General features: G+C 42.6%; 2 protein-coding genes across 2 annotated transcripts in view; both read left to right on the top strand.

Annotated features, from left to right (window-relative positions):
* The window catches only part of LOC121329987 (visual system homeobox 2-like), an 11,257-nt gene extending 4,252 nt beyond the window's left edge, over window positions 1-7,005 (top strand). Inside the window, exons 3-5 of the mRNA XM_041276168.1 lie at window positions 645-768; window positions 2,519-2,699; window positions 5,491-7,005. Coding sequence (XP_041132102.1) covers window positions 645-768; window positions 2,519-2,699; window positions 5,491-5,795 — 610 coding nt within the window. The 3' untranslated portion in view covers window positions 5,796-7,005. The remainder of the gene's footprint in view (window positions 1-644; window positions 769-2,518; window positions 2,700-5,490) is intronic.
* An 875-nt stretch (window positions 7,006-7,880) lies between these two features.
* On the top strand, window positions 7,881-22,403 carry LOC121329986 (acetyl-coenzyme A synthetase 2-like, mitochondrial). Its single transcript, XM_041276167.1, has 14 exons — window positions 7,881-8,215; window positions 8,749-8,845; window positions 9,413-9,612; window positions 10,340-10,515; window positions 10,843-10,995; window positions 12,970-13,117; window positions 13,934-14,071; window positions 15,244-15,336; window positions 16,914-17,026; window positions 17,662-17,788; window positions 18,178-18,305; window positions 18,538-18,601; window positions 19,161-19,282; window positions 20,773-22,403. The coding sequence occupies exons 1-14, from the start codon at window positions 7,882-7,884 to the stop codon at window positions 20,941-20,943; spliced, it is 2,064 nt and encodes a 687-aa protein (XP_041132101.1). The 5' UTR covers window position 7,881; the 3' UTR covers window positions 20,944-22,403.
* Window positions 22,404-22,481: the final 78 nt, after the last annotated feature.

Here is a 22,481-nt window from a genome sequence, read left to right on the forward strand (position 1 = left end):
ACTTGAAGCTGCTGATGTGCTCCAGTGACTGTCTGTAAAATTTCTTCAAATCGGAATTGCGCTCCTGCTGGAGACCAGAACTCCCCGCAGATCTGTGCGCGCATTGCTAGCAGGAAGGAGAGTGATCGTGGAAATAAATGACACTGGCGAGATTCTGTCCTCCAGAGGCTTATGCAAAGACATTCATCTGTCCACCCTTCTCATTCCACCAAGTACATTGAGAAATCAGCTGCTTCCTTATAGGTTACATATTAACTCAGCCCAGGAAATATATTTTGAGTGACGAAAAAGACAAAAGCAGCCCTGTTAGCCCCTGTTCAGTGCAGAATGCTGTATTTACGTGTCGGCATGGGTTGTAGGTTGTAAATGATAAATGCATAAAAACAAATTTGAATTTTCTAGCAATAGGTTTACAAGCAAAAAATAATGACATTATGTATGACCTGTGTTAAAATTGCAAATCCAAAGCCTTGCAGTTACATGTTATGACCACCAGTGGCACTGTGTGCTATGCAATATATAAGAAAACTGATTATTCTCTACTTAATACTGTTGAATTATACTTTTTTTTTTCACGTGTAAAATGGCTTCGATTTATCCTAGGACCGCAGTGTAGCAAATAATTGCATTTCTTATTTCTGCAGAACCATTTTCACCTCTTATCAACTGGAGGAGTTAGAAAAAGCCTTCAACGAAGCTCACTACCCCGACGTGTATGCCAGGGAGATGTTAGCAATGAAAACAGAACTACCTGAAGACCGGATCCAGGTGATTATTTAACAGTTTCAATGTAGACTCTCATTGTTGTGTATTAGTCTCTGGGTTCATTCTTAGTATGCCAGTTATAAACAGTTTCGTTGCATGCATTCTGGCCAGCGGTGTCCAGTAATCTAACTGAACGCATATCAAACAGGGCCAGGTACATTCCCGTTAATGTATGCTACATCTTTGGGAACAGAAAGGGGGCATGGCAACCGTGACGTCTCTCACTTGATGCTCAACGCAGGTGTCAAAGGCTGCCCTGTATACCAGCTAGCTGAGGCTCTTAAAGATAAATGACCCGCTATCGCTTCCCTCGATCCCGCCTCGTCCCTCTCCTCCTGCGCAGCTGGATGTGAAGCAATTTCTTTTTTTTTTCCAGAAAAGCGCTAACGACCTAATCATGCAATCAAAGCGGGAGAAGATTGCAGTGTGACCCGGGCCATCCATCTGCCAGGGAAGCCTTTTAATTTCATTTCCAATGCAGCGCCTTCTGGGTAATAAAGAAAGAAATATCGAAAGAAATTCCGCCCCTAAACAAAATTAACACCCAATTTTGTCATCGAGTGTAATTAGTTAAATCAGATGAGCTGGCGGCGGTCCCCGGGGGAGCCCGACGAGAGATTAGGAGTTAAAATCATATGATAACTACATTGAATTAATTAGCACGGGTCAATGGCGGTGTTCTCCCGGGACCCGCTAGTTTAATTTCCCGTGATATTTGAGCGCCTGTCGACCATCGATTGAGCTTGAAATTAACTTATTTTTCAATCAGCCTTCGCTGCCCCTGGGGGTCGTTTCTCCTCTCGCTTCCCTCTCCGTTTTTCTTTGAATGTCGAGAGAAGCAATTTTTCATCAAAAAGCCCATCTCTCGTATGAGATAAAGGTTGTCATCAGAATTACTACAAAAAAAAAGGGGGGGGGTTTCAAAAAACGGCTTTGATCATCTTTAATTTATTGTCGTCGTCCCCCGTGTGTGTGTGTGTGTGTGTGTGTGTGTGTGTGTCTGTCTGTCTGTCTCACACAGAGAGAGAGAGAGATTGATTGATTGATTGATTGATTGATTCGGGTTAAATATCTTGACCTGACACCGGCAATCAATTCATTTTATGTCTCGCTTACATAATGATCTCTGGTAGGAAACTGCGTTTTTTTTCTAAGCAACACGTTTCAATTCAATTACAATTAAAACAGAACAAATTATACAATATCAGAAAATGAAAATTACAACGTAGCAAATAATAGCAACAATAATAAGAACGAATAAATAAATAAACACACAATCGGGTCTGTTTTATTTTCGGTTTAAATATTTTCTGTTAGGTCTGTGCTGCAAATCTAATATTTTCCCACTTATGTTTTTTGTGCAAAAGTCTGATGTACATTAAAATAAGCGGGGATACAAACCAATCTTAATCGCAGTGACACGGTCGGGGAGGCAGATGGGCACGCAGAAACTGCTGTTATACTTTTAACCAGAAGGTGTCACTGTTCGGCAAAATTGTCTGAGAATCTGACTGAGACTCAGATGTTCAAAAATTGTTTGAAAGTAAAGGGACAACGTTGTACATCATTTTCATAAGGAGCAAAACAATACGATTTCAAAATTATTTATTTTAAAGAACCATGTATAAAATGGCATTGCAATCGGATTTTCAAACACAGCGTTCCTAATTTGCGCCATTGCTGTGAGACGATCCTGCTGGCGGTGCTTCAGCTGGCTCGTCGTCATTATCCCGTGCTTCTGGCTCCCGTTCAGGTCTGGTTCCAGAACCGGCGTGCCAAGTGGAGGAAGCGGGAGAAGTGCTGGGGGCGCAGCAGCGTGATGGCTGAGTACGGGCTGTATGGAGCCATGGTGCGACACTCAATCCCGCTGCCCGAATCCATCCTCAAGTCTGCCAAGGACGGCGTCATGGACTCCTGCGCACCCTGGCTGCTTGGTAAGGACTCTCTCTTCACTCTCACTGCTCTGTGATTCCTCAGTGGTAGTCTAATGATAGTCACAGGCCGAACACATTAGGTTACATTAGGATACTGTGTAACAGTATAATCACTGCTATAGTTTGCGCACGATCCATGCATACGGTATATTACTGCTTTTCTCCAGGAGGGGGCGGTGTTGAATACAGTTTTTGCAAACAAAACTTTTTTTCTCCTCATATTAATAACAAACTAAATGTCGCCCTTCTGCGATAAAATGAGAGTTAAAAAAAAAAAAAAAAAACAGAAGAAAATAATGAATCCTCAAGGCATTAAATCATTACCATACCTGGCTTGCTACAATTAAAGTTATGCCTGCTATTTGCAGTGAGTTGGTCAGCTGATAAACACGATGATCTCACTGGATCACTCCAGGAATCGATTCCAGTGCTTCTGACCCCAGATCGTTTACTGCTGAGCAGAGTAGCGAGTCAACATCACGCACATTTCCACTTAATTCGACCCCGTATCTGATTACAGATGTATTGTTTTTCCCATTACATTACATATAAGCACATGTATTTCGGCTCATTAAGCAATGAATGCACTGATTCGGTCATTAGTTGTAAAGTGAATCATTGATGTTTTGGGGTTTTTTTAAGAATTTGTAAACCAGGAATTTAATTTACAAATTAATCAATGAAATCAGTCATTTATTCCTTAATTATTTAGCATATGGCTTAATTAGTGAAAAGCATTAGAATGTTATCGTGGGCATGTCCTGCAGCTCCTGATTATATCGAGTCTAAAGAGATTTTAGTTACAATAGCAGAACTCCTCCTCTGCACCTTTACTGAAAGGCAGGCTGACACTAACCTACATGCCGACTATTACTGATGAAAAAAGTACCGTCCGACACACATGTAGTTATATCGGTGCAGCTTCAAAGACCACTATGCTTGGAATATATTGTTATTCAGTCATGGAAACAAGGCTCCTATTGCATAGCAGTTTTTAAACAAGCTTGATTAGCCATAGTCTGTAGGTAGCAAGCTCAGGTGTGTCTGTTTAAATTTACAGCAAAACCAGGAATGGATCAATCCGCTACGCAGTGGGAGTCCTATCTATTCCTGTTGTTATAAAATAAAATGCATGCATCCTCAAGTCCCAGGACAGTCGATGCAGGACAGGTGCACTGTTCGCATGTGCTAATAAAGACACAGCAGTCACAAAAACCTTATCTGTGCTTATCAGTGCTCTCACCTGACTGCTGAGTGGCTGATACAGTGCTCTCACCTGACTGCTGTGTGCCTGATACAGTGCTCTCACCTGACTGCTGTGTGCCTGATACAGTGCTCTCACCTGACTGCTGTGTGCCTGATACAGTGCTCTCACCTGACTGCTGAGTGGCTGATACAGTGCTCTCACCTGACTGCTGAGTGGCTGATACAGTGCTCTCACCTGACTGCTGAGTGGCTGATACAGTGCTCTCACCTGACTGCTGAGTGGCTGATACAGTGCTCTCACCTGACTGCTGTGTGCCTGATACAGAGCTCTCACCTGACTGCTGAGTGGCTGATGCAGAGCTCTCACCTGACTGCTGTGTGCCTGATACAGTGCTCTCACCTGACTGCTGAGTGGCTGATACAGTGCTCTCACCTGACTGCTGAGTGGCTGATACAGTGCTCTCACCTGACTGCTGAGTGGCTGATGCAGAGCTCTCACCTGACTGCTGAGTGGCTGATACAGTGCTCTCACCTGACTGCTGTGTGCCTGATGCAGAGCTCTCACCTGACTGCTGAGTGGCTGATACAGTGCTCTCACCTGACTGCTGAGTGGCTGATACAGTGCTCTCACCTGACTGCTGAGTGGCTGATACAGTGCTCTCACCTGACTGCTGAGTGGCTGATACAGTGCTCTCACCTGACTGCTGTGTGCCTGATACAGTGCTCTCACCTGACTGCTGTGTGCCTGATGCAGAGCTCTCACCTGACTGCTGTGTGCCTGATACAGTGCTCTCACCTGAACTTCCATTTGATAACGATTCTGCTTGGAACCAAGTGTAAAGGAACACAACAAATAAAAACACTGTTACTTATACTGAACCTACACTTACAACTGTAGTCCCATCACAGCATGCTGATTCCATTATGGGTCTTCTAAATAACCTCATGAAACAGCTTGTAAAGCACTCTTGGGATATTAATACCAGTGTATTACTCTGAAGGACCCATAGCTAGGCAATACCAGATCACAGCACTGCCAGACATGGCAACACACCACTGCACAGCGGTCTTCTTTATACAGCAGAACAGTCACACGATAGCACAGTGTTGCAAGGTGCTACCAGTGTGCATTGATTCGGGTGCATCATTGGGAAAGCATGGTATGTCAACAGGTCCATGTTATCACTAAGTGATCCCATTGTAGCCGCCCTGTAGTATTGCATTGCCTTTGCAGGGCAACAGCATTGAAGATCATTTAATCAGGGATATACAAAGTAGAGCTCATGATGTAGCTGTGAAAGTATCTAAACCTTGATAATAGTCATCCTTTGCTTCTCTGAGTGAGGGAAGTGACATCACAAAGAGTGAAACAGCATCAAAGCATTAAATCAACTCTCTTCATAAAGATCAATACAAAAATCTAATAAAATTAAATAAGATTACAAAAAAAACCATAAAAACTTTAAGGCAAAGGTGAATGCTGTAGCTTAATCTGGACTCTTTCTTTGCTTACTGTTTACAGTTCAAGATGGCTTTCCAATGACCAGACGCTTTTCTAAATCCGAATACCCACAATTCTTTTTAGGAATGCACAAAAAGTCGATGGAGACGGTGGAGACCCCTCCCGCAGGGAAAGCCGAAGAGGCTCCACGGCCAACCAATCCGAAACAGGAGGAGCGGGAGGTGGAGGAGAGGAGGACAGACACCAAGTCACCCATTTCCAAAGAGGAACTGCGGGAGAACAGCATCGCTGCACTCAGGGCAAAAGCACAGGAGCACAGCGCTAAAGTGCTGGGGACTGTTTCAAGTGATGCACCAGGGCGCAAAATGGAGACAGAGGAAGCAGAGGAGAAAAGCAGAGATCAGTTAAATCCACTAGAAGAGGAATAAATGTTACCTTTTTATAAAAAAAATACTTTTAGTTCTTAAAGGCTTATCTTTTAGAACCTGGCAGTATTTGAAATCTAACTTTGTTATCAGACTCATAAAAACTCTATGTGCTTGCTTTGACTTCAATATGATATCATTTTTGATTTTTATAGTCACTTCATTTATTTCCCTCTCCAGTTTACTTCACTGTTGATTCAGTCCAGCTGGTATGTTTCAGTAACTCAATATTGTGGAGTAGAGGTGTGAGGAAAACACAGATTTGATCTTCCCTTTAAGAGAAAATGTGATATTTTAACATGCCTCTAGGTGGTGCCAATTGGTCATTTTTTTTAAAGGGGAGGCAACTTTAGCCACAGTATTCAGTTTCTTGCACATCCTTGCAGTGGGGTATTGACCGCTTTATTTTGCACTTATTTGATTGGTTAATTTCAAACTCAGGCCATTGAGACAAAAAAAAAGTAATTCAGGTGCCTCCTTTAAATGCAAAATACTCCACAGTAGTTCACGTTAACATTGTTATACACATTGCGAAATTTAGATAAAACATCTGAATTTGGAAAACAACTTGATTTAAACAACTGTTGTTTATTAACCAAACAATCTGGAAACTGAAAGACAGCAATCTTTTACTTTTTCACGTTCTTATTCTTAATGTAGTGATGACAAGAATTATAAAGAGATGACTTCTCATAAGTAGCAGATACGTAGATATCTGCACATTCTAATATTCAAGGATATCGATTTGGAGTATTTGTATTGATAAGATATGTATTCCCTGGGAGCTTTGCAGCTATACAAACAGATTGAGCTACACCCAGCTTCTTCACTGCAGCGGCAGGAAGTTCGCTCACCCAGCGATGCTAACCCCTACTTTAGCAGGAGCTCTACAAACGCACAGCTGGAATACTGGATAGATGTTTGTGCACAAGCGTTTAAGTTCAGAAATAAAATGTTACAGAACCAACAGCACACAGTTTTGAACTACAGGGAGAATAGAAAACATTATCGTCTTGGCTACAGTCGTAGCGCTTGACAACGAATGAATTAGTCGTTTTCATCACTGTCAGCCTCTCCTCTAAAGAGCACTTATAAATATCGTTAGGAGTGCTTCTCAGGGGTCCTTCCCTCCACTCTCCCTATCTCCTCGCTTCATTGTCATGAACAGTAGTTACCTAGCAGTGTTAGAATGTAAATATTGTAAATAAATAAAGAACAAAGCAAATAAAACATTACTGCTGGAGTGTTTCACATTAAAATGTACTGTAATGTAGTTAAAACATAAATAATAAAAAGATCTGTGTTTTCTGTTCCATTTTTTTTCTTGTACGATAAAAAAAATAAATTAAATAAACATTGCAGCGTTTATTTAGACAGCTGCTTTCCATATTGTCTTATATTTGTCTTATTCAATTATGACTGCCCAGTTCCTGTCCCTTTTCAAGGCTGACCGTTTGTTTTAATCTAGTAGAAAGGTTCTGCGTCGCTGTCTGATAAGGACTAATCCGCTCTGTAAATATTGTAGCTGGGAATTAACAGCCTGCCATAACTTTGGAATCTCTCTCTCTCTCTCTCTCTCTCTCTCTCTCTCTCTCTCTCTCTCTCTTAGATATTATATCTAATATATCCGATATGATATCATATATATATATATATATATATATATATATATATATATTATATATATATACCTATGCACTTCTTGCACTTCCTTAATGAAATACTGTTTTAAATGCAATTACCTTAATTTGTTCAGAGTGGATTTCTGTCGGCCAGCTCGCTCGTCGGCGTCTTCCCTCGTACTTCCCTTTAAGAGAAGCTTTTTTGGCTGAGGTGTTATTAGGGGAATGCTGATCAGTTCTTAGTTCCAGAAAGCGCATAGTCAAAAATGCAATAAACAAAGTGGACATTTCATCTCAGTTGCACTGTTTTTAGCATCAGTCCTCCGATAGACTAGAACATTCGTGTTTCATTAATGTTACGAGGTTTATTATTATTATTATAATTATTGTAAATTACTTTGAAACTTGCTGAAGCCTGGATTGACGCGTGGTGATCTTCGCAATAGATTGATGCGCGAAAGTCATCAATGGCGATGTCTTTTCTTGCGTGCAGGAACACTTTTGTAAAGCATTGTTTTCATAGAAAACTCACGACAGCTTTATGGAGAAGTTTTGCAAAGTGGAAGCCCACTTCTAGCAGAAATTACAATATAGCAGCATGCATGCCAGAGGCTGCAGCCTTCCTTGGAGTCGGGGACCACGCCGGATTGTATAACTACTCCGTCAACGAGGGAGACCGGTTTTGGGGTGCCTTGGCGAGGCAGAGACTCTCTTGGATCACCCCCTTCCACACAGTGCAGGACTGTAAACTGAGCGAAGGAAAAATCCGTTGGTTTGAAGGAGGGCAGCTGAACGCATCAGGTAAAATGCCTCACTTTCTTTTTTTTTTTTTTTTAATAAATGAAAATAAAAAAATTAGTGCAAAAATAAAGTGTGAACTGCCTGGCTACATATTCTAAAGAATCGATTTTTTAAAATACATTTTATATGTTTTTTAGACGTGAAAGTTGTTCAGTTTAGGTTACACCGTCTACCAGCACAGTCCGACTGCATTGCTATAGTTTAATAACAGACTCACCCTGCCTGCAGCACAGTGTCCCTGCAGTCAACATAGAACAAACAATCATGTTCACTTCTCTTTGGAGTGTTGGTTGCAGAAAAGGAAGCTTTGCCTTTCTGTTCAAGTTGTCTTTTCTTTGCCATAAGCGGTTTTTTAGAGCCATGGGGTTGAATTCATAATGTTTGTACCAGTGAGTGCTGTGCATTTCAGTACCGTGGCACCAAAGTATCCAAGGCCAACTATAAAAGCTGATCCCTAATACTCCGTTCATTAGAAAGTAGAACGCTGTTTTATATGGTTTCTCCTATGGACTGACGCTCTCTCACTCTGTCAGTGAACTGTCTGGATAGACACATCCACACTTGCCCTGAGCGAGTGGCTCTTATCTGGGAGAAAGATGAGCCAGGCACAGAAGCGAGAGTCACTTACAGGTGAGTAGAAAAGAAGCACAGTTTACACTTTGTAACCCTGTTTAGTCTCTTGGACTCAAGTGAAGTCAGTTCATGAAGCCACCACACTGCAGATCCGGTCATACTTCCTGTGCTGTAGGTATTGGGACCTCCACTAACCGGGCTAATGCTGACTGTACAGGAAGTGTGTTTAGAGTGTGGTGGCACTATAAGAATGAAATAGTTTGGAAAACTTTAGAAAAGTGTGAATGTCACAGGGATGGAAATCAGTTTTGATCCATTCCTGGTTTCACTATGATCTTAATAAGACACACCAGCGCTTGTTGCCTATACCCTGTTGCTACTCAAGCTTGTACTAAAACCCGGAATGGGTGAAACCGCTATGCAAAAGGAGGCTTGTTTCCATTCCTGTGTTGTGCTAACGATGGATAAGAAAGGCTTTTAAATAGTTGCATCTTTAAAGTGGAAGTTGCAGTATGCATTGTTTTACACCCTTCTCTTGCAATAAGCTCCCAGGCTGTTTGCCTGTTGAGCAGTAAGAGAAGGAGAAGGCGTCCCTTTTTGCTTTTGTATTTGTCGGTTCCGCAGACAGCTTCTGGAGCTGACATGCCGTCTGGGGAACGTCCTGAAGCGCCAGGGAGTGAGGAAGGGCGATCGTGTCACCATCTACATGCCTCCATGCCCCCTGACAGTGGCTGCCATGCTGGCATGCGCCCGGATTGGCGCGGTCCACTCCGTGGTGTTTGCGGGTTTCAGCTCCGAGGCGCTGGCTGACAGGATACGAGATGGTAGGGGGCTGTGAACCATACTGTGCTGCTTCACTTCCAATTATTCAATTCAGTTATCGTCCAGGACCCTTTTGGTGGTGTGGCTAAAGTAACAGTCTCTCGGGAATCCCAAAAGTATTTAGACTCCCATTGCATAGCGGTTGCTGGTTTTATTTACTGTGAGTTTAATAAGACACACCTGAGGTTGTTACCTACACTCTGTGGCTAATCAAGCTCGTACTAAAACCTGGGATGGGTGAGACTGCTCTGCAGAAGGAGTCTTATTGCCATCCCTGAATCTTTAGAATCAGTCCTACAGTAATCCCATCGTAGGCCACTTAGTGTTTTTTCCTTATTAGAATTTAAAAGAAACCGGTTAGTCAAATTACACACGTGGTCTCTTTGTTGTGCTGTATTTCCCAAGCTTGAAGCTTCATAAATAGAGGAGGGTAGCAGCATTTTTAAAACATGCAGTGGATGAAGAGGAGCATGCTTGTGCTATATGTAACTAGATCAGGGGGAGCCTGTAGTTTGCCTAAAGGGAGACAGGCTTGTCTTTAATACAGTGCACTGTGTTAATGGGGGTGGGTACGTTTTGTTGGGATTTGAAATATATAACGGTTATTAGCCTTTTACTTTTGCAAATTGACCACAACATGTCACACCATTAGCTAGTTTAATCAGCTGGCAAGTAAGTTCCATGGAAGTGCTGGTATTGACAAACCCACCCATGCTGTCGTTGTTTAAGCCCAGTCGAAACTGGTGATCACATCGAACCAGGCACTGAGGGGAGGGAGGACCATAGAGCTGAAGAAGACTGTAGACCAGGCTGTAAAGGACTGCCCGTCCGTCACACGGGTTCTTGTTGCCATGAGAACGGACAACCAGGTCCAAATGACTGACAAAGACATCCCACTGGAGGAGGTACGTCAAGATGTCTCGGCCCATCGGTGCATTGAGAAAAGAGGCCGCAGTCAGAGTCCACCCCCTCTGAACTGTTATAGTATTCGTGCAATCACACCTGCTTCTTGTCTCTGCTCAGGGGATTGCGTGAAAGGGCTGGGAGGAGATCTGCTGTAGGGACACGTGGATTTATTTGAAGGACACGTTGCACACCTTCCGTTCTCCTGTTTTTTCATGTTTATGTTTCAGTGGAAGTGTTTAAATAAGTTTAACAGATCTTGATTAAGCACAGGTTTCACTTGTCATTAATAAAACAAGTATTCACAGAGCATGACGTTCATTCCACAGGAAATGATGAAGGAAGATGTGACCTGTGACCCTGTTGCCATGGAGAGTGAGGACATGTTGTTTTTGCTGTACACGTCAGGCAGCACAGGGAAGCCCAAAGGCCTTGTGCACACCCACGCAGGCTACCTGCTCTATACCTCTCTGACACACAGGGTGAGTGTTAACTTTCACATTTGAATATCTACTCCTTCAAGAAGGATGCCATCTTCTGTGTTTTACACAGGGATGGAAATGAACCTGTTGCAGAGCAGTTTCACCCATTCCAGGTTTTGCTATGAGCTTGATTATCCGCAGTGTATAGGTAACCAGCTCCGTTCTTATTAAACCCAGGAATGGATCAAACCGCTACGCAGTGGGAGTTGAAGGTTTCTGTATTTTGTTTAGCCTTCAGGTCTACATTCTTGTTCAATCCCACATGCAAATAAAAACCCCTCTCTCTTGCTTTCTGTAGCAATGATCGGAGAACTGTGGAATTAGGGTCACTTGTTGCTTTTGCAATACAGTGCTTTAGTATTTTGCAGTCACTTCTTATTTGAAAACATTCATGCAGAAAGCATACAAGCAGCATTTAAATAAAGCGCAAGACAGGTGCCAAGGCTTCTGTTTCTGGCTGGTACCCAATGCCATGGAAATAACAAGACCTGCTCATAAACACATTCCTTCAGTGGATTATCTCAGTGCTGCATGTCTCTGCTATAATGGAGGGAAATCAGTTCAAAACCAACCACACTTCATAATATTTATCTATTGCATTTCTCGGAGTGAATTATTAGTTTGTCGGGGGGGGGGGGGGGGGGGGTGGTGGGGTGGGCGGGGGGGGTGAAATCAGCCGTGGGAACATTGGTTGGTTGTAGTTTCAGCAGTATTTGTAAACAAGTGTCAGTGCAGTATTAGTGTGGAGATGAATCTGCAGTGAGGGACAGGTTTTCAGCATTTCATATAAACAGTGGTGCGGTCGAGCAGGAACGCTGCTCCGGTACTGTTTCCTATAGTGCGGTGCGGTCGAGCAGGAACGCTGCTCCGGTACTGTTTCCTATAGGCAGTGCGGTGCGGTCGAGCAGGAACGCTGCTCCGGTACTGTTTCCTGTAGGCAGTGCGGTGCGGTCGAGCAGGAACTCGCATGATAGGCAAGCGAAGTCACTGACAGTCACGCACAGCTATCTGATTCAGTCAGCAGTCCTCTTGATGCAATCTAATTTAAGATGCTAAAAATGCTGACGAAGACGACAGCAACAGTCCTCTCAGCTGTGTCAACACTCGGCTCAGACATCTTCATGTGCGCCTTTTGATTCTTAGGTATCGAGTTGGTTAAGAATCCAAGGAGGGGTAGTGATAGAATACTTTTTTAAGAAGTGAAATGGATGCATACCGGCTTTGAACTCAGTCTCCAGGAGGGTTCAATACAATAATCTGCACTTGGGTATATTGTTTTATTGTAATCTTTACTCTTTCCCTTTTAGGAACAAACGCATTAACAAATTGTACTACTTGCCAATTAAACGCGCCTGTGCTTACGTTTCTGCTATTAATGTAATCTGCACAGTAATGGGCTAGTGTCTGTTGTTTCTATGCATGTTGTCTGAAAGCAGGGCTCATGTCTATCTCTCTGTTGTCAGACACTCTGTCTAAAGCTGAACACAGAGCTCTAGTTAAGCCAGGATGAGACTCTTTGATTCTGCGTCCTTGTTAAATCCACAGCAGCCCTGTTTTCACCAAACATCTGGCTTGCACTATCAAAGGTCTTGTGCGATGCAATAGCAGCGCTGTCTGTAAGTGATGAAGATTCGAGCAGTGCCCAGCTCCTGGAAGGGGTTAGAATTGTAATCTGTTAAAGTCAGCGATTTTGATCTGTCGTGTCGTGAAAGTGGGTGGAATTGCAGCGAGAGAGTAAATGCTGGAAAGGGTATATGGAGGAAAACGCTGAAAGGTAATAATAATCACTTAAAAGGCACCATCTACAATGACCACAGGTTATTTCATTCACATACATTTATGAAATAGCTTGTAATGGAACAAATAATGACAAATCTGTTTTTCAATGAAAAATGTATATTTGCTTTGTGTCCAAAGCTATTTTTGAGTATTTGCTGCGTGGAAGTGGTTAGCATGCCCCCTCTCTCCCTGCAGTATGTGTTTAACTACCACGACGGGGATGTGTTTGGCTGTGTCGCGGATATTGGCTGGATCACTGGGCACAGCTATGCTGTGTACGGACCGCTGTGCAACGGGGGCACTACAGTTCTGTTTGAGAGCACTCCGCTCTACCCCGACCCAGGTAAGAGCATCGCACCAAAACCTCGCTAAAAAGAAATATTGCACACTACGATGCACGAACCAAAACTGTGCCCCTACTAAAATCTCTTATTTCAGTCCAAATTTGCCAGTTCTATACCTTAAAGATGTCTGGATTCTCCTTTTCCAAACCATTTTCAGTGGCAATGCAGTGGTTCTGTAAATGCAATGCTAGATTGGTACCATAACCTATTTGAACATACCAACGGTAATCGTACTGCTGGTAACCCATCAAAGCACCCCGTGCATAGGGACGTCCATGCATTGCAGGCTGCAGGGCCGTGGTGCTGCTATTGTTGGAAATGCTTGGGAAGCTTTGATTTAGTGTTATCGGTGCTTGTATGGGCTGGGAAGACCCTGGACGATGATATTCAAAAGAACTGGACAGGATGAAGTTGGCATTCAATACAATACAAATTCATTTTTGTATAGCGCCCTTCACCCCATGGCATCCCAGACGCTGTACAAAGCTCACATGTACTATACAGTCCAGCTACAACCAATTATAGAAAAGCACATTCAAAACGTTATGTTTTCAATGTGGACTTAAAATAATCCAATGTTTCAACCAGCCTAATGTCAAATGAGGAACACAACAGCTCTGATTTTAAGATGATTTAATAATCCTGTAATAATTCAGCATTTTCTGATCTCAAAGTATCAGGAATAATAGGAAAATACAGAGTTAGGTTCAGGTTCACTCTATTTTAGATGCTGTATACAGTTACCCATACAACATGTGCAGTGTATTGTCTGTTCTTGCCTCATGTTGGGTGTAATGGTATTTTCTTCCCCACAGGGCGCTACTGGGAGACTGTTGAGAGGCTAAGAATTAATCAGTTTTATGGAGCACCCACAGCAATCAGACTTCTTCTGAAATACGGAGATCAGTGGGTTAAGAAATACGACCGGTCATCTCTGAAAACCCTTGGGTCAGGTAGGTAGGAATGTGCAGGCTCCCAGAAATGATCTCAGGATCTCGACGCTTCACACCGCTCTGGCCAGATTAGGGGGGGTTACTCATACTCAGAATTGCCCGGAAGACGTATTTATCGGTAGATAGTCAATAAATCCCATCCATTGCAGTGTTGCTTTCAAAGCAAGAAAAGCTGTCCTTCCCTCACCTTTACAACCGAGTACCACCCAGCGGCAGCTAACCTCTGCATTGAAAAGCCTATTTTGGAAGATTATTTTTCTCAATATAGCTAAACTGTTTTTTCACTTTCACAAACTGTATTTGGACCGTTGTTTTGTTGCTATGAGAACAGTTTCACAAACTCAAAGATTTCTTATTTGCAAAATGTATTTTCTGTGTCACAGATTAACCAGTTTATGTCTTTGGTTAACTGTAAAGACAGCAACCCTCCCAGAACAAGGTGGTTTATCTCTGATCGAGTGTTCCAATCAAACCTTACATTTCCAGGTAAATGTGTGTACATGTTTATGCAGTACATACCTGTGGAAACAAGTCTAACGCTGCCCTCGTTATTTTTGGACTGAAACCAGACACAGCGGGTGAAAACGGAAGTTCAGTGCAAAGCTGAAGCCTTTTTTATTTTCATTTAATTAACGCATCAATCAAGATAATAATGAATCCACATGTTCTTTTGAATTTGCATTTTTCTAAATGGGAAGAAAAACAGCAGGTGTGATACATTTTTTGTGTTTTGTTTTTTTTAATGCTGGTCTGTTTGCGGTAGATGTAAAATAAATAAATAAAAATCTGTTAGAACTATTATATCCCCTTCGGTCACAAATTTTTAAATTTCATGTTTAGAAATTTTAAACCAGTTTGTGTGAACTCTGTGGAGAAGTTGCCCTGCCAAAAAGTTTTTTGTTAAGTAGAAGAAAAATTACAAAGCATATATTTAACGTAACATTATTCAGCAGGTTTCATTTGACTTTATGAAGCAAAATTAGTTAAGTCTATAGAGTGATGGAAAACTTTTGGCCAGACCTGTAGATAGGAAAGTTAACATGGCGCAGTTACACACACACTGATTGATGGGGATATACTGTCCAGATACGAAAGAAGATCTGTTCAGACACCATTGGGTCAGTGTTTTTGAAGGGGAATTGCTGGTAACCTTTAACCTTTCTCATTTTCAGTGGGAGAGCCAATAAACTCAGAAGCATGGGAGTGGTACTCCAGAGTGGTTGGGGAGGGGAAATGCCCTCTAGTGGACACTTGGTGGCAAACCGGTAAAGAACTAGACCAGTCTTAAACTAACATGCCAAGCCATGTCAGTGATATTGCTCACAGCTCTATTAATAGCTAGCGTGTGGGTTTTTGGGGGGGTGTATCTTCAGCCTTGGCTGTTTCATTCCCTCACAGTTATGAAGCTGATTTATACATTTCCAGATCAATCTAACAAGGTGTTCAGAAATGACAAGTCACACAAGCATTCATAGATGTGCTGCTTTTTCAGTCTGAGTTCATCAAGAACTGCTGCTACACATCAACCTACTGTACAGCACTCTTAGCCCAGGTTGTTAAATACATGAGCCCTTGATTGAATGTCCTGAAGGATTGTGTGAAAAATGCATTCAAATGTGAATAGCCTCTGTTGCTGGTACACAGTGTGCTTTCCTAGGCGTTGCTCGTGCTGAAGAAAGTTTTCTTTTGCTGCTTTTCATAACTCCTCTGGGAATGGAACTGGCGGTGGTCTGAAGTGTGCAATGTGATGATGTGGACGGCCAGTGCACTGATCGTATAAGCAGCTGCACTAGGGTTGAGGGATAGAATCTCAGCTCGGTCTGTTGCAGCTGTCTTGCAGTTTAGAAACTTCCTGCGCCAGCAAAGAGAGCAGATGTTTCTGTTTTGGGGCCGGAGTAAGGGGCATAGCTGTGAGCTCTGTGCAGCTTGTGGATTCCTTTATTAATGCTTCTAATCCAGATTACACGGTTACAGTACTGTAGAAAGATATTCTTGTATAGTCTGTTGGCAAGGAAACAGAATGCTTTATTAAAAACAACATACCCTTGTAATCTTCATGTACGTATAATGTGTTCCTATAATATACACGCTCCTACGTCATGACGCTCCCTGCTCGGCAGGTGAGTTTATAAACAGACCGCCATCGTTCTCACTCTCGCTACAAGCACAGTACAACGGAGAGGAAAGTGTACATTTAAAATAAAGACTTGGGCATTCAACGAAACAATGACGAGGACTCCTTGCATGGGACTGTCGAGCTGCAAAGTAATGTTTAGAGTTTCATCTTTTTAAATGAACATTTACACCATAAACATGTCTGCTGAAAAATTCATACTAGAGAAAATCGGGACACGCATTTTAAGTGCTGAAGCAGTAATTGCCTTTATAGCGCTTTGACATTCATAATTAAACATTAGGGTTAGACTAAGCTAGCTAGTATCTGGTTGTATAATACGACCTAAATAGGCACACTCTGTCGTGCTGAGTAATAGCTTTAGTGTTTATTCATTAAACTGTTTAACAGGCTTTGGCAGTAAGATGTAAAAGGCATCATCAACAATGTCAATGATTAAACATTGCTTGTTTGGAAAGATCCCATACTGGGACAGTGGGAGATGTAGAATGCTCCAGCGCCCTCTCTCTGCCCTCCCCCCCCAAAACCCTAACTAGATTGTTGGCTCTGGGGAAACGCTTTCTCTCTGTCCCGGATCATGTCTTAAGTTCATGCAGGCTTTGGGGATCAGATCATTAATTTACAGCATGCAATTATGTTATTACTTCGCATAACTGTAATTAGTTAATTGACATCTGCCTTAGAAATGAATGTTTTTCATGTTTGCAGAGACGGGAGGGATTTGTATTGCTCCCAGACCTTCTGATCCTGATGCTGAGATCATCCCAGCCATGGTGATGAGGCCCTTCTTCGGCATTCAGCCTGCTCTGATGGACGAGAAGGTACCTTCTTATTATCTGGTGCTTCATGGCTAAGACTGACTGCATTGTGGGAAATCTACCGGCAGCCTGTCTGACCTCTTTGTGAAGCCTTTATCTGTAGATATTAAAGGGGTAATAATCAATTCAAACACATTCCCCTTATAGAAATGGGATTTTTTCATTTTTCCCGTGGTTGTACTGTGCATTTACCAGTTTACCCTGGTTTGCCATGTTTTTTAAAATCTCACTATTGTTTTGCAGTGCTTACCTATGCAAAATCATGCTTTTACTATACTTTATTACACTTGACTGTGCATATACTATGGTAAACTTGTATAAGGACTTCTTCTCATCTCTCATTAGCATTACAACATTCTCCCCTAGAGATCGTTTAGTTTTCCAGACTTCATTTCCACTTGTTTGACTCGGGTCCATCACCCAGTAGATTCATTGTGCAACATGTGTAGGACTCACCTGAAACGTAGCCTTTGCATGCTGGTATACTCCCTGACACCTGATTCAAATGGAAGGTCTTGTAAGTATTGTAGCTAGCCCCTTTGGGTTAATGTTTTTTGCCTTTTCATTGTCGTGGTATTCCTCCATAGCGCATGCTAGAGTTTAAATGCACGCTCACTGACAAACCCTGTGCCGTTCAGGGTAACAGACTGTCTGCCAGCGATGTGTCCGGCGCGCTCTGCATCGCACAGCCCTGGCCTGGGATGGCCAGAACCATTTACAATGACCACAAGCGGTACATAGAGACCTACTTCCAGCCTTACCCAGGTATGTATGTAGACACAGCATTGCACCTGTAGTTTCTGTTGGTAACCAGTAATAGTAATTACTAATAATGAGATGATCCAGGGATGGAAATATGCCTCCTATTGAATAGCAGTTTCACCCATTCCATCTTTTACTGTGAGCTTGATTAGCCCCAGCGTATAGATAACAAGCTCAGCTGTGCCTTATTAAACATAGAGTAAAACCAGGAATGGATCAAACCGATGTGCAACGGGAGTCTTTTTTTTTTTTTTTTTTTCATCCCTGAGATGTTCTGAATTTGATTAAACATTTTACTCATAAGAACAGAGTTTGAAAAAAGATATATAATTCTTTAAATAACTCCTTTGCGAATAGAGCCCACTGTCTCCCTCGTTGAACGTTTTCGCCAGGTCACTTTTTCACGGGAGATGGTGCGTACCGGTCGAAAGAAGGATACTATCAGATCATTGGCCGTCTCGACGACGTGCTCAATGTGAGCGGCCACCGCCTGGGCACTGCGGAGATTGAAGAAGTGGTGGTGAGCTTACAGGAGTCGCATACCATGAAAGCATCATTTACAAACAGAGCAGGCTTGTAGATAAAGATGCCACTGAGAAGTGCCTGCTGTATAAACAAAACACTGGACTACCCCTTCCATACCATACCTGCCTTGGCAGGGACCTTTGCAGAAGCCCAGTTATTGTCACACCTGTCCAGCTGCTTTTTACAATCCCAGTTGCATAGATCGCCCGTCTCTTTCTTTGTTTCAGAATCAGCACCACGTCGTGGCCGAGTCCGCTGTGGTCGGTTATCCTCATGAGATAAAGGGGGAAGGTAAGATAGACTGGAGAGCACATCTCATTAATGTTGCTCAGCAGTACCAGATTGCTTATAGAAGACAGAAAGCGAATCTGACACTTGCATGTTCAGACCAGTGTGCCTCCTGACTGCAGGCTCTCTTGGGAGACCTGTGCTGCCCTTGAGGAGCAATTCAAGTTTGTAACGGTGTCTGTTGATTTCAGGGACTCTCGTCTGCGCTAACTGTCAGGTTCCTGTAACTGTGCCGTTTTTAATGAAGCCTTTATGGATTGCTGCATGTATTTAAAAACCACAAGACCACAGATTTTGGAGCCTAGTTCCTCCGTGTGTAACAGCAGAGGCTGTATGTGACCTGGCGACCCCCGCACACTGCAAGCGTCTTCACCGCTGTGCACAAGAGCCGGGCTCGTCTGCATTCATGATTTTAGAGCTTTTAACCTCGTCTCTATCCCGGGACGGGACAGAATCCACACAACGCTGCCTGTTGCATGTACACTAGAAGTACTTTATTTAACATTGTCTGTACATCTGCACCAACTGCTGTTCAAACTCCAGGTTTCCTTCTGCTCCTCAGGTGCCTATGCATTCATAGTGCTGAAGGATGGAGTGGATGACCCTGAGGAGCTCATAGAGAAGCAGCTGAGGGACACCGTCTCCCTGAAGATTGCAAAGTATGCTGCTCCCGATTATATACAGGTAGGACTGGCAGCAGCTCTTCCTCATTCTGTACCAATTCAGGCTGTATCAGTGTCCTGACGGTCAGGGTTGATTGATGTACTAGCAGTGGGACCCAGACCCTTGAATCCATTGTGGATGAATACAGCACTGCAGTGATACTGCTTGGGTGCGACCTGGGCTCAGTTCTAATGGTAACTGAAATTTCTAATTCATTGCAATTGTGTCATTGTAATTGCAGTAGAACTGTGGCATACCTGTGGAATTGTAATTATACGCTATCATTTATCAATTACAGTTCAGTTGTGTATTCAGTTGTCATTCGATCATTATTCTTGGGTATTCGACTGCATTTGTTTGAAAAAAATGGTATGTTTCTGAATTGGTACCTGCGATTATCGCTGGGTATTTAGAATAAACAAGCGCGTTACTGCGTGGGGTTGTCTCTGTTGTTTGTTAGTGTAGTTGTAATTACTGGAGCAGTTGTAACTGAACACAGTAGCATTGCACTTGTAATTTCAGCAAACCTTCCTGCTGTAATTTGTAGTTGTAATCGACCCCCGGTCTGCTGGACACTGTTCTTGGTCACTGCATGACTGAATCTCTTTACTGTGGTTTGGGTGTGGAAGGTTTTGCGCAATGCATGGAGTTCATACTGGTTGACTCCTAGTCACTCAATCATGAAAAGTACAAACCGTTAAAGCAGCTCGTGGTAATGCACGAGATAAAGGGGTTGTGCTTCACTTATTAAACCATACTGTTACGAAGGCTCTGCTCTCTGTGGGGAGCACCATGGCTTTTTATTATATTAGCTACAAAGACAGCAGAAACACGCAGAGGTCTTAAAAGGTCATTCCCTCTAATGTTTTATATTGTTCTGTTTAGTAAGGGTAGTACATTACTAAACCCGACGCAATAGCCGAAAACACTCCCAGCTAATCTCTTCTCTAGTGTCCTCCATCTCTACACTCTGCAAGACTGAGCCGCAGTCTGGAAAGCACAGGATTTTATACAAGCTTCTGAAGACACATTTAGACAGAAGCAGATTATTTAGTTAAGTACACAATTATCTGATTTATTTTGGATAAGTGGAGTGGGTCTAAGTAGCTTGTATAGGATTTGGGATCCTGTTCATCTCTGTTAGTGGATGTAATTGACCTAAACTGGTCTTATTTAGTTGAAGTCATTTTAAAAGGATGGATTGGTACACTGGTTATGCATGTCCCAAGAGGCACTGATAATCTACAAAGATACGCCATGCCCAGGATATAAACAGCAAAAGGATGTTCCATTTCAGCTTGGTGCAGTTGTACCCTTTGAGACCAAAGCCTCGTTTACAAGGGAGTCCTGACACCGCGATACAAACACAATTCAAGGTTGAAGGTTGGACGTTTTAAATCCAATGTAATCTGTGACAGAGACCAAGAAAGACGTGACCCATAACTTTAAACGCAGACACTGACTGCTTTGACAGACCCCTGACTGTCATTAATGACGTCTCTTGTTTTGAGGTGGTTAAACGCTTGCCCAAGACCCGCTCTGGGAAGATCATGCGACGTGTGCTGCGGAAGATCGTGGAGGGGAAGGGGAGCCAGCTGGGGGATCTGTCCACCATGGACGATCAGACAGCAGTGCAGGAGATCATCGATGGACACAAGCACCTTCGGGGAGCTCCACGATAAGCCAGCCCCCGAGGAGCGGAGTGCTAAGCACAGACACACTGCAGAAATTAGAGACGGTACTGCACACACTACACATACAGGTTTGCTTCAATTCCATCACGCACAGACCATGTATCAAGCAAACAGCATTGATTTTAAACTGAGACCTGAAGACAGAAGCACATGCATCACATTTATGTATCTATTAGAAGTTCTTTGTGTGTGTTTTCTTGTGAACCCCAGGCTGTCCGTATACATAGCACACCCTTATATGGTACAGTACAATAAATATTAGCAGACTCATATATATATATGTTTGCATGAAAGCTCTGCCCAGAATAACAACAATACAACACAATAACATGTATCATGTATTTTAGAAATATTCCAAGTGCTTTATAATCAGTATAAACTGATATTAATAACTGTTTTTAATAATAATTTATCATACTGTTTTATATAGCTGAACTGTTCAAAAGATGATACCCTCAACAATTCTGTTTTTTGTTTGTTTTTTTTCTTTAGTAGGAAGCTGTTCAAGTCTCGTAGACCAGAAAATGCTTTAGATTGAAGTGTTTTTTTTGTATTTTGTAGAATATTCTCTTTTGAAAAGGGTCTATGGTGTGTAACTGGCAAATCTATTGTGTAGAGGATGAGGAGCAATCTGGTGTGGGCTGCACAGGAAATGTACAAATACAAAAGTAATCTTAATAAATTCAATGACAATCGAAGTCTTGTCTTAATGACATTCTTAACAGCATTGAGAGTTTCGTCGTTAGGGGAAACTACAGGGTTAACAGATGTAAGGACCCAGCACATTGCTGAACTGTCAGAAATACTGTTAGAGGTGCCTGAGGAAGTACACCTAGTGGATGTTCCGCACACTTGGACATTGCAAGCAGTGCACTGGAGCACTCGCATGTTGTTTTTATGGTGCACCTGTGTTCAGTATCATCTCTTTGCATGGAGTTGTGGTTCTTCGTGTGTGTTAAGTCAGCCAGTCTGGACGGCTGCAAAACTAATGGACCAAATGCTAATAAATGGAGTTCACAGTGAAGCCACAGGGTTCTGGAAACGTTTCCTATTAAGAATAGTCTTTTGCTTGTTATCAGGAAAGGTTACTGCACTTCCATTAATCTGCTTTTCTGTGACTCAAGTGGCTCTCCAAGCTGCTAATGAACTGACAAATCGGACAGTTCCTGCCTTAAACACAAATGTAGTTGCACTAATTACTTTGTGAGCTGCTGGAGAGAGAGTCCTGGAGGCTGACAGATTCCGTGTTGCACAGAACGCAGAGGGCTCTTTATGTGTGCCAGGCTGTAGAAAAAGCCCACATGTACATAGCTGCTGAAGCTTGCCATGCAAAATATACAATGTGCAGTCGATGGCCTGATTTTGTAAAACTGACACTGTCAAATGTATTACAGATTTCTGTGCATTTGAATCAGTCTTGTTGCAACACATGCGTGCAGGTACTTGTTCATCCCCTTTACTAAGTCTATTGCATTCTATAGAGTATACAAAGATACATCTTAAAGAATCGCACACCTGAAACTTTC

The sequence above is a fragment of the Polyodon spathula genome, chromosome 17 (assembly GCF_017654505.1).
Source record: "Polyodon spathula isolate WHYD16114869_AA chromosome 17, ASM1765450v1, whole genome shotgun sequence".
NCBI lineage: Eukaryota > Metazoa > Chordata > Actinopteri > Acipenseriformes > Polyodontidae > Polyodon > Polyodon spathula.